The sequence below is a fragment of the Mustela lutreola genome, chromosome 1 (assembly GCF_030435805.1).
Source record: "Mustela lutreola isolate mMusLut2 chromosome 1, mMusLut2.pri, whole genome shotgun sequence".
NCBI classification, from domain to species: domain Eukaryota; kingdom Metazoa; phylum Chordata; class Mammalia; order Carnivora; family Mustelidae; genus Mustela; species Mustela lutreola.
The window spans coordinates 285,070,056-285,081,334 of NC_081290.1; the positions used below are offsets into that span (position 1 = coordinate 285,070,056).

Here is an 11,279-nt window from a genome sequence, read left to right on the forward strand (position 1 = left end):
AAGAGTTTAATCACCCTCTGGCCTTGTTCTCCGTCAAAGCCAAGGGGCAGGTGGGCATGACCCACCTGTTGTGTAAATCTAGGATCTCCTTGTGGTGGTACTTGGTATTCCTTAGCTTCCTCTAAATTCACATTCAAGGCCAGCTCAAAAAACAAACAGGAAAATCCTGGGAACACACACGGAAAATAGAAACTGTTTCTGTTTGGTTTTCTCTTTTTTCTCTGCTACGCTTACAAGTCATGTTGGGCTGGCTGCTGGCTGGCTGTATCACCCGAGTCGTGCGTCTGGTCCATAGCTAGGGACCACTGCCTGGTTTGTTTCGTGGGCCAGGGGCTAGAGGGCTCCGGATTCTCTCACAAGGAGTTAGACATACAGTTCAAAGTCACTTCAAAGGCAAAGAGGCAGATCAAGCCATTTGAAAGCAAAAATTTATTGTGTTTCCTTTCAGAGTTCTGTGAATTTACTAGAAAGGAAGGAAGGAAGGAAGGAAAGAAAGAAAGAAAGAAAAAGAGAGAGAGGATCAAAGTTTACAGAACGCTCAGTTCAAGCTAAGAAGGCAAAAGGCGAGAGCTTGTGGCCACGGGGTACTCCCCCAGCAGATGCACAGTAACATCTGAAACTCCCCCAGATTTGTTTCCTGCTTTCAGAGAGGCAATGTTCCTTTACTCGCCATCTCTCACCCTATACTTGGGTCACTAGTCAAATGACTACAATGTGACAGAGGTATTTTGGGCTTGGTTTGGTTTTATTTGCTCCACTTCTATAAAATGAGATTTCCAGTTCATTTCTGAAAAATAACTTGGTCAATAAATTCATTTTATTCTGCTTCTATTTTTACACCCAAAGACTCATTAAAAGAAAAAAAAAAAAAAGGATCCTCAGTTTTATAGGCTCAAGCCCATCAGGTTTGTGCTGTGTGAGTTTTGTTTGGAGTGTTTGCTCATCCCAAGATCACAAAGATATTGTCCAATGTCACAGTATCCCGGCCTGATAGTTTTATGATCCAGAAAAGTGTTGCAACAAGGTAGTTCAATGACTCTAGAGGCCAATGTCACTGGAATTCATCTTGTCCTTACTAGCGCTGGGATTTTGGAGGGCCAGGACGAGGGTGAAAAATTTAAGGGGCCATCAAAAGACCAAGCAAAATCAATAATACTTTAACGCACTACTTTTAAAAATAAAATGTAAGGCAAATATATACGATGAGCAAAATATCAACATTTAACTTTATTTATGATTATTTTAAAAAGCTTTTATTTATGTATTTATTTTAGAGGGGCACCTGGATGGTTCAGCTGGGTAAATGTCTGACTCTTGGGTTTGGCTCAGGTCATGATCTCAGGTCTTTGGACTGAGCCCTTGGGGTCTGCTTGAGATTCTCTTTCTCCCTCTGCCTCTTCTCCTCTCTCAAATAAATACATAAATAAATCTTTATCTATTTATCTGAGAGAGAGAGAGAGAGAGAGAGAGAGACAGTGCCTGGGGGGCTGGAGCAGAGGGAGAGAGAGAAACTTAAGCAGACTCCATGCTGGGTGTGGAGCCCAATGAGGGGTTCAATCTCACCACCTTGAGACTATGACCCTATCTGAAACCAAGACTCAGAGGCTTAACTGATTGAGCCACTCAGGTGCCCCCAAATATCAAAATTTTAAGTAAAGACATGATTTGAGTTTGCATGATTCGCCTCATTCATCTCACCCTCGTCCAGCCTTGAGCAAGTTATGCAAACGCTCTGTGCCTCAGTTTCCTCATTGTCAGGTGGAGGTAATAATAGTATTTCCTTCATTGCATTAGTTTAGGATTAAATGAGTTCATGCATATTAAGGAGCATAGCACAGGGCCTGCCATATATAAACACTCAATCCATATTAGGTATTACAATTTAAATTAAGATCCTTAACCCTATGGACACTGTCTCTGGATATGGTACAAGAAGGATCCGTATTTATTTTAGGGTGAAGCAGTTTCCCCAAATCACAGACCAATCAGTTCTTCCTGTTTCTAAATGGTGGTGCCGCTTTCATCATATGTCAAGTATATGGTTGTTGACATACGTATCTATTTTAAGCTCTCTTTTGAGTCCTTTGGTCCGCTTGACTAATTCTCTGTATCACATGCTTTTTATTATTATGGTCTGCAGTGTGGTTTAAAATAGAACAAGCCACCCTCCTCACCGCCACCCTCCGCCTTCCGGTCACTTTTTTCAAACTTGACCTAGGTTTGCATGCACCTTTATTCTTTTGTAGAAATATTACAAACATTTTTTTCTATGTTCTTCAGAAAACATCTTAATTTTCACTGGGATTTCAATTATACTTCTAGATTAATTTCAGGAGAAGTCAGTTTCAAATGTTAGGCTTTTCAATTCATTAAAAAGGTATGTCACTCAAGTTATTTGTGTCTTCATTTGTGTCCTGAAAATATTTTCTCTCCAACAAGTTCCAGGCTATGTTTTTACTTCCTAAATACTTCCTGAGTTTTATTTCTCTTGTGAATGGTATCTTATTTTCTATTGCACCTTTTTATTGGGTTATTGATAGTATGAAGAGTATTATTAATTTTTCATAGCTTTATTTTATATACCTGTAATGCTTCAGAATTCTCTAATTTGTTAAAATAGTCTGCCCATAGATCTATTGAATTTTCTATGTAGATGTAATTACTCTCACAATTTATTTTTCTTGGTTTATTGCTTTGGCCAGGACTTCTAATACTATGCTAAATAGCATTGTTGGTAGAGAGTGCTAGTTGTCTTGTTCCTGATGTTGAAGGGAATCTGAAACTTACTCCATCATACTTAATCACATATGGCTTTTTATCAATCTGACAAGGTTCCTTTTTTCCTAACTGTAAGTTTTTGTTTTTGTTTTTAATATTTATTTATTTTTAGAGAGAGAGTGAGTGAGCGAGAGCAGGGGGAGGGGCAGAGGAAGAGAATCGCAAGAAAAGTCTCCACCACATAGGGAGTTGGACGCAGGGCTCAGTCTCACTAGCCTGAGGTCTTGACCTGAGCCGTAATCAAGGGTCAGATGCTAAACCGACTGAGCCACCCAGGCACCCCACCTAACCGTAGTTTTTATCATAAATACTCATAAAACTTCATCAAATGCTTTTCCTGAACATTTTGAGAGAACCGCGTGATTTTTCTCCTTTAGTTCATTGATGTGATGAATGATTGATGATGTTATGAATGATTCTTATGTTACTGGAATGAACTGTACTTGATCTTGATGGTTTTTTTTGTTTTGTTTTGTTTTGTTGTAAGAAAGTTTTAGGGCGCCTGGGTGGCTCAGTCAGCATCTGTCTTTGGCTCAGGTCATGATCTCAGGATCCTGTCCTGGGATGGAGTCCTGGTGTCAGGCACCCTGCTCCATACGAAGTTGGCTTCTCCCTCTCCCTCTGTTCTTCCCCCCCTGCTTGTGCTCTCTCTCTGTCTCTTTCTCAAATAAATAAATATAAAATCTTTTTTAAAAGTTTGATTTTTTGATTGTCAGAAAATACACAAAAAATGTACTATCTTAAACATTTTTAAGTGCACAGTTCTTTCGTGTTAAGTATATTCACACTGTTATACAACCAATCTCTAGGACTTTTTCATATTGTAAAACTGAAATTCTGTACTCATTAAACAACAAATCTTCATTTGCCTCTCCCCCACCAACCACCATTCAACTTTGCCTCTATGAATTTAACTGTTCTAGGCACCTCATATAAATGGAATTATATAATACTTGTTTTTTTTTGTGAGTGACATTCACTTAGCATATTGACACATTTTTGTGCATACTAGTGGTTTCAATTATCTTAATATTTCATTTAGTATTTTCTATATCTATGCGAATCAGTAAAACAGGCTTATGCCTTTCTTGTCTTACAGTATACTTATCTGGTTTGGGAATCGAGATTAAGCTAGCCTCAAAATATATCGGTCAGCTTTTCCTCTTTTTCCATTTTCTGGAACAATTCGTATAAGACACAGGCTTCAAAATTGCTTCAAAATTTGGCAAACCTTAGCCGCAAACTTCCTGTGTTGGTATAAAGCAAAAGCCAAAACCAGACAAACAAAGCACATTTCCCTCTCACCTTGGAGGTCCCACCTCTCTCAGGGGATTTCTTGTAGGCAATGAACCAGTGTGAATGTCTGAAGCACTTAGCACCAGTCAGAGGGGAGTTAGGAGGGTAGGATGAAGACATGACACAGGCTTCAAGACATTCCCCTTCCTGGAGTGGGGAGTCCTTTAAATAGGGGGAAGAGGGGCACCTGGGTGGCTCAGGTGATGATATCCAGGTCCTGGGATGGAAGTCATGCAGAACCCCATGCCAAGCCCCATGTCTCCTGGCTCCTGGTGGTGTCTGCTTCTCCCTCTCCTTCTGCCTCTCCCTCTCTCAAATGAATCTATAAAAAAATCTTTTAAAAAAGTAATAACTGGGAAAAGGCTCCTATCGCTATTGTTCACAGATAGTTTCCAGAAGCCAAGAAAAAGCTCGTTTTAGTCGCCAAAGTACCTCACTTTTATCAGTCTTGTATTTCCTAACATTTATTATGCACCTACTGTGTGCCTGACACTGTGGTTTCAGGGGACGACTCGCGCACTCCTGACCCCCACGAAGGGAGCTTACTGTACTCACAGGAATAGGGAAACCCTCCTTCCCCTCTTTCTTACTCCTGGTTTTATGTTTTATTTATCGCGTATTTATTTATTTATTTTCCAAGAGAAAAATCCAGGACCCAAGTGTCACTATTGTGCTAGATATGCAAAAAGAAAACTAAAGGCCCGAAAGGGATACACAACAATAGCACCTTTAGGGAGCAGTGTTAAGAAGGGGGTCCCCCGCATTCTCCGAGCCCTGCAACGCCGTTACCGTACTACAGCTTTAAGCGGGTTGGGTGGGGGAACACAACCACGTGGGAAGGCCAGTCCAAATCCATTCAAGGACCGGACGGCTAGGGAAGCCCCGCCCGGCCCCGCCCAGCCCCGCCCGGCCCCGCCCGGCAGACCCTGGCCCCGCCTCTCCGATAGGCCTCCCGGGAACTCCCAGGTCAGACCCGCCCCTGGTCACACCCGCGCGCTCTGCCGCTGCGCAGACAACCAATCACAGGTCACCTCTACGTTTCGTCCCTTTTTGGCGTCTGCCCTCAGCCAAAATGGCGCCATCTCGGAAGTTGCCGAAGCGCTAGAAGTTGCCGAAGCAGGCCCGGAAGCTGCCGAAGGAGTCCGGAAGTTACCGAAAGAGAGCAGCGGGGAAGAAGGATGGCGGATATCATCGCAAGACTCCGGGAGGACGGGATCCAAAAGCGTGTGATACAGGAGGGCCGAGGAGAGCTCCCCGACTTTCAGGATGGAACCAAGGTTCGTACGTAGCCCCCCTCTCCTCAACCCTTCTGCGGCGCGGTGCGCATGCGAGGCGGGAGGAGGCCTTAGGCGAGAGGTTGCGCATGCCCAGATAGCAGCGGTCGGTGACTCTACTGCTCACATGCTGAGCTCGACGCTGGTTGGTCTGAATATAAGTAGGGGGTGAATTTAGCTGTGTCTGCCTCGCCCCGTGGCTTGGCCGTGTGGCCGCATTGGTCCGGGAAGCCGTCAGTCATCCTCCGAAGGTTGAGGGGGTTTGGCTTCGGTGTTTGCACAGACCCGGCGCTGGAGGAGACCCAGAGCGGGAGACCTGGGACCTGGGAGGTCCTCCGGGACTGGGGAGGAGGCCCCGGGGCCTCTGGGTTGCAAGGTTCAAGTTCTTTTATACATGGGAGAGCCTTCTGAAAACACTTGGAGCGGCTCCCGTTGTTAGATGGGGAAGGTGAGGCCCCGGAGTGCGCAAACCCATTTCCAGAGGTCAGGTCTGCCAGACTGGAACTCCTTGGCAGGGGTTTGGACTGCGCTCGGTGATGTTGCTCAGGACAGATAGGGGCTGGGAAATCAAAGACCCCACCACCTTCCTCCTTTGTCTACCCAGGCCTCTCCAGCCCCCGCCTCCTACGTCTCCAGGCTTCCCTGTTTCTGCTCGTGCAGTTCCCTTCTCCTGGAGGGCCTTTTCCAGTTGCCACTTGTCTGTAGAGTCAGGAGCTTCCCAGGGGCAGCCCCTGGGCCCAGCAGAGCAGTCACACAGAACATGCATATTGAACGAATGACCCAAGATCCTGGCCTAGACTGGGACACCAAAAGCCAGAGCGGCTGTGAGTGAATGCATTGTCTTCGAGCTACCAAGGTCGGGCAGGTAAAGATCCTAGGCTGGCCCAGTGCGAGTGCCCTGAGAGCAGAGGGAAGCTGCATCGTTCTGGCCATCGGGATCTTTTCAGTGTGGAGAGAAGAAGTGTGGTTGTGTGCATGCCCCCAGGAGCTGGGGGTGGGGGTTTGATGGCCTTGAAGAAGGTCCTGGCAAAGGAGATCCTGGATGGAACAGACCGCATAAGGAGAGACATCATAAAGATAGTGAAGATAGGAGAACAGTGGCACCAAAAATGAGGGACAGGTAATACCAAATAACAATCCCTAGCGTAGACTGAGGGCTCACAGTGTGCCCTGTGCTCAGTACCACACAGGCTTATTTCCTTTGATCCCCGCGATGCAGGAGATGCAGGATGGGTACTATGGGGGCCTCCACTGTACTGATTTGGAAACAGAGTTCAGGGGTGCGGCCTGGTGTGGTGGGCAAGAGCGTGGGCTTCTCTACCTATATCCTGCCAAGGGTTCAGTCTTCGGATCTCCTCTCTCTGCACTCACTCGCAGATGCTCTCCCCAGGCTCATCCCTAAAAAACCCTCCATGCCTGGACTACTCCCCCAGGTGTATTTCTGTCTGCACCTCTTTCTTAAACCTGATATCCAGCTCCCAACTCACCGTCACCCCTTGGATTTCTGGTTGGCTCTCAGACTTGACTTGCTGTGCCCAGTCCTTCCCCATCTCGGTGAAGGGCACCTTTGGCCTTCTGATTGCTCAGGCCAAATCCTTCCCAGTCTCCACGGCCCCTCTGTTCTCTCACGTCTTGGGAATGCACCCAGGATCTGACCATTTCACACGATTGCTCCCATTGCTGTCCTGGTTCAGGCCTCTGTTGTCCCCCACAGGCCTACAGCTCTCACCTTCCTGCATCTGCCCTCACCCCCCTGGAACCTGTTCTCTCATCTTGGCAGCAGTGGAACCCAGGTCAGATCCTGTCCCTCCTGTGTGTGGAGCCACCCAGAGGAAAAACACGATGCCCTCACCGCAGCCTCCAGGCCCTGCGGGATCCGTCCCCTTGACTCCGGTGACCCCGCAGTGCCGGTTCACTCTGCTTCTGCCACACTGGCCTTGATGCCTCTTGAACACACCACACCACCCCCTGCTGTTCTCTTGGCCTAGAAGGCCCACACCAGTGTCCTAGCCTAGCCTCTGTCTGGCGTGCTGTCTCTCTTCCTGTCTTCAGATTGCTGCCTAAATGTTGCCTCCTCAGGGAGTGCCCACCTCCTGTGTATAATGTGGCCTGTCTTACTCGGCTGCATTTTGTTTTCTGATCCACAGCCCCTAGCTCCACTTCCACAGTGCACTGTTTTGTTTTGGCTTCATCTCCTTCCTCTAGAAGTTCCATGTGAACTCCGTAGGCGTGGGGACTTTTGTCTTTGTTTACTGCTATGTCTAGCACAGAGCTCAGGCTCATAATATGTGCTCAGTAAATATTTGTTGAAAGAACATTTGGTGCCGAAGTGCTTGGGAGCCCAGCCTGTCCTCCCCCTATCCGTGTGACTTGGGCCCCTCACTTCCCTCTCTGTGCCTTAGTTTCTGGCCCTGGGCAGTGGGGTAGAGGTCAGGTGGTGACCCTTGGGCAAGTCCTGCGGCCTGTGCTGTCTGCACGTTCGGAGCCAGGCTTGTTCTTGGGGCCTTGGTGAGAGCTTGTGCCCTTGTCTTATCCCACATGTGGCCTGCAGGCCACGTTCCACTACCGGACTCTGCACAGCGACAAGGAGGGCACCGTGCTGGACGACAGCCGGGTGCGTGGCAAGCCCATGGAGCTCATCATTGGTAAGAAGTTCAAGCTGCCTGTGTGGGAGACCATCGTGTGCACCATGCGTGAGGGGGAGATCGCCCAGTTCTGCTGTGATGTCAAGGTACCTGGCGTCCACCGCCTGTGGTGTCTGTCCTGCCGTTCCCTCTTCTCCATCCCAGGGCCTGTGCCCTAGCTAGGCTGCCACCAACTCCCTCCAGGGTGTCACACCAACAGGACCTTGGGGTCCTGGCCTCTTCTGCCTTCTCCTCTTCATGAGCCAGATGGCAGCCAGGGGACTGGTTCTCAAATGCAAATGACCGCACAACTGCATCTTTAATCCTCTCTGGACCCTAGTGACTGTCAGACTCTCACGTGGCCCTGCAGGTCTGACTCATACCAGTTTTCCCCTCCCACTCACCTCCCTGCTTTTCCTTTCCATTCCCTTTTTCTTCTTCTTTTTTTAAAAAAATTAATTGTATTTATTTATTTGGCATAGATCTAGACAGCGAGAGAGGGAACACAAGCGGGGGAGTGGGAGAGGGAGAAGCAGGCTTCCCACCAAGCAGAGAGCCCGATGCGGGGTTCAATCCCAGGACCCTGGGATCATGACCTGAGTCGAAGGGAGACGCTTAACGACTGAGCCACCCAGATGCCCCCTTTCCATCCCCTTCTTGGCCAAGATCTTCCCTCATACTTCAGAGCGAATTCCTAGGGTCACAACCTCCAGGAAGTCCTCCCTGACTGCTGGTGGTTGGCTTGAAACCCTCCTCTGGTCCTCTAACCCCTCATGCCCTGTATGGCAAGATCTACCTGGGTCTCAGCTACTGCAGAGCAAGGACTGGACCTGTTTACCTTTAGCTCAAAACGCTCGGCACCAAGACTTAGGACATGTTTGCTGGTGAGACAGACGTTACTCTAGGAATCTGCCCCCATATAGACAGTAGGGGCTGTGAGCAGAGCTGCTTAGACTGGGGTGGGGGCAGTCTGGTTTCCACCATGTGAGCAGTTATTCCTAGTGGAAGGTCAAAGGCTATGTCCTCTATGCCTAGAGGTCTCTGCCAAGGGCTTTGAGTTGCTACCTTGGGCCGACCTGAGACAGGCCCCGAATGGGCTGGGCTGGGGCAGGAGAGAAGGAAGAGGCGCCGAGAACAGAATGTGGAGGGAGGGACCTCAGTGATGGTGAGAAGTCCCGCTTGTGGGCTACCGTCGGGGAGGAGGAGGAAGAGTCCACTGAGCTTGGAACGGCCGGGAAGCTAGCTTGACTGTGACAGGGCGTGTTCGTGTCGGCCATGGCAGGGGTGCTTGGTTGGGTGGCCAGCAAGTGTGGCAGGAGCTGCGGACTTCTCCAGAACAGAAGGCTGGGATGCCAGAGGATTCCTGAGGGAAAAGCCCTCCTGTGTGTTGACGGGACAGGGCCTGAGCCAGTTGCTGGCCCTCTCTGGGCTTCACTGTCCTTTCCCAGATGGTGATGGGGCCAGGGGGTGGGCCCTTTTGGACGTGGCAACCAGGCAACCCACTCGCCTTTCCGCAGCACGTGGTCCTGTACCCGCTGGTGGCCAAGAGTTTGCGCAACATCGCGGCAGGCAAGGACCCCCTGGAGGGCCAGCGACACTGCTGTGGCATCGCCCAGATGCACGAGCACAACTCCCTGGGCCACGCTGACCTGGACGCCCTGCAGCAGAACCCCCAGCCTCTCATCTTCGACATTGAGATGCTCAAGGTGAGAGGCTGTTGAGCCTGGGGGCCTCACGGCAGGAACAGGCCCTACCTGCCTGCGCAGGGCTGTGGGCTCCGTGGACGGACTGCTGGGCAGGAAGGTCGGGACAGGCAGGTACAGGAAGGCGTGGCGGGACTCCGGCAGTCCCGGAGGGTCCTGCCTCTGGGGCTCCCCTGCCTCCAGAGGTCTCTGTGAGGGCGGGCTTTTTGCCACCGTGTTTATGGCTCTAGTCTGAGAAGCTGGCGTGGTGCTGGGCAGGTAGGAGGTGCCACGTAAACGTTTGTTGAGTGATCAGGGAATGAATGAGTGGTTCCGCTCCTGGTGTCCGGGGCCCAGAGGCTGAGAAGCTGAGGTGCCCCCTGACGAGGGGTCGCACTCTGGCAGGTGGAGAGTCCTGGCACGTACCAGCAGGACCCCTGGGCCATGACGGATGAGGAGAAGGCGAAGGCGGTGCCGCTCATCCACCAGGAGGGCAACAAGCTGTACCGGGAGGGCCACGTGAAGGAGGCCGCCGCCAAGTACTACGACGCCATCGCCTGCCTCAAGAACCTGCAGATGAAGGTGCGGCCCGGAGGCGGGAGTGGGGGGGCTGGCGGGGCGAGGGGGAGCCTAGGGACCCGGCCCTCAGCGGCTTCTGCCCTCTCCCTGCCCCTGTGTCCCCAGGAGCAGCCTGGATCCCCTGACTGGATCCAGCTGGACCAGCAGATCACCCCGCTGCTCCTCAACTACTGTCAGTGCAAGCTGGTGGCCCAGGAGTACTACGAGGTGCTGGACCACTGCTCGTCCATCCTCAACAAGTACGACGGTGAGCGCCGGTGCCAGCCCGAGCACACGTCCTCCCCCCGGCCGGTGCTGTGGGCTCCGTGATGCCAGTGACGGAGGGATGGTGGTGTGGGGCTCGGGGTATGGTTGGCATCATCAGGTTGGGAGGGGTCTGACCCGGGATGGGGGGGCCCCAGTGCCAGAAGTCAGGTCGGGCGGCTGGCTTGTCCCCCCCACCCCCCGCCCTCATGCCTTTGCATGCCTGCTGCCCGCCGGTACCCCCGCAGACAACGTCAAGGCCTACTTCAAGAGGGGCAAGGCACACGCGGCCGTGTGGAACGCCCAGGAGGCCCAGGCTGACTTTGCCAAGGTGCTGGAGCTGGACCCCGCCCTGGCGCCCATCGTGGGCCGGGAGCTGCGGGCCCTGGAGGCACGGATCCGGCAGAAGGACGAAGAGGACAAGGCTCGCTTCCGGGGCATTTTCTCCCACTGATAATTGCCTGGCCGGCCCTGCCTGGCCTGCCTGCCCCACTGCTGCTGCCACTGACGCCCTGCCCCCGCTGCGTCCCACTTCCCTGTGTATAAAGGCCGTATTTATCTCTTCCTGGACCTGCTGAGCTGATCCATTGGGGGAACCGGGCTGATCACCTTGCATTTCCTGGTACTCAGGTGGTTTGGGGAGGCAGAGGCTTAGGGTTCTGATCCAAGCTTCCCATTTACCAGCTCCAAGACCTCTCTGGGCCTCAGTGTCCCCAACAGAGATGAGGAGGAGGATCTTTGTCTCAAAGGAAGTGTTTTCTGCTGGCCAGGGCCCAAGTGCCCGGGGGCCTTCAGTCTTCAGG

The 11,279-nt window shown here is 51.2% G+C and overlaps 1 protein-coding gene across 2 annotated transcripts; it reads left to right on the forward strand.

Moving 5' to 3' along the window:
- The first annotated feature begins 5,122 nt into the window (after nt 1-5,122).
- AIP (aryl hydrocarbon receptor interacting protein) lies at nt 5,123-11,046 on the forward strand. Of its 2 annotated transcripts, none has more exons than XM_059149460.1 (6): nt 5,123-5,351; nt 7,900-8,079; nt 9,490-9,678; nt 10,060-10,236; nt 10,339-10,472; nt 10,725-10,946. In XM_059149460.1, the coding sequence occupies exons 1-6, from the start codon at nt 5,253-5,255 to the stop codon at nt 10,795-10,797; spliced, it is 852 nt and encodes a 283-aa protein (XP_059005443.1). In that variant the 5' UTR covers nt 5,123-5,252; the 3' UTR covers nt 10,798-10,946. The 2 variants fall into 2 exon arrangements, with proteins under 2 accessions (XP_059005443.1, XP_059005434.1); XM_059149451.1 differs by having other exon boundaries at nt 5,128-5,351; nt 10,339-10,480; nt 10,725-11,046.
- The last annotated feature ends 233 nt before the right edge of the window (nt 11,047-11,279 follow it).

Bases quoted from the DNA above. Each gene is read 5' to 3' on its own strand.
- AIP (XM_059149451.1), top strand. From the start codon at position 5,253: ATGGCGGATATCATCGCAAGACTCCGGGAGGACGGGATCCAAAAGCGT. The intron at 5,352-7,899 runs GTTCGTACGTAG...TGTGGCCTGCAG, and splicing joins ACTTTCAGGATGGAACCAAG to GCCACGTTCCACTACCGGAC. The intron at 9,679-10,059 runs GTGAGAGGCTGT...GCACTCTGGCAG, and splicing joins TCGACATTGAGATGCTCAAG to GTGGAGAGTCCTGGCACGTA.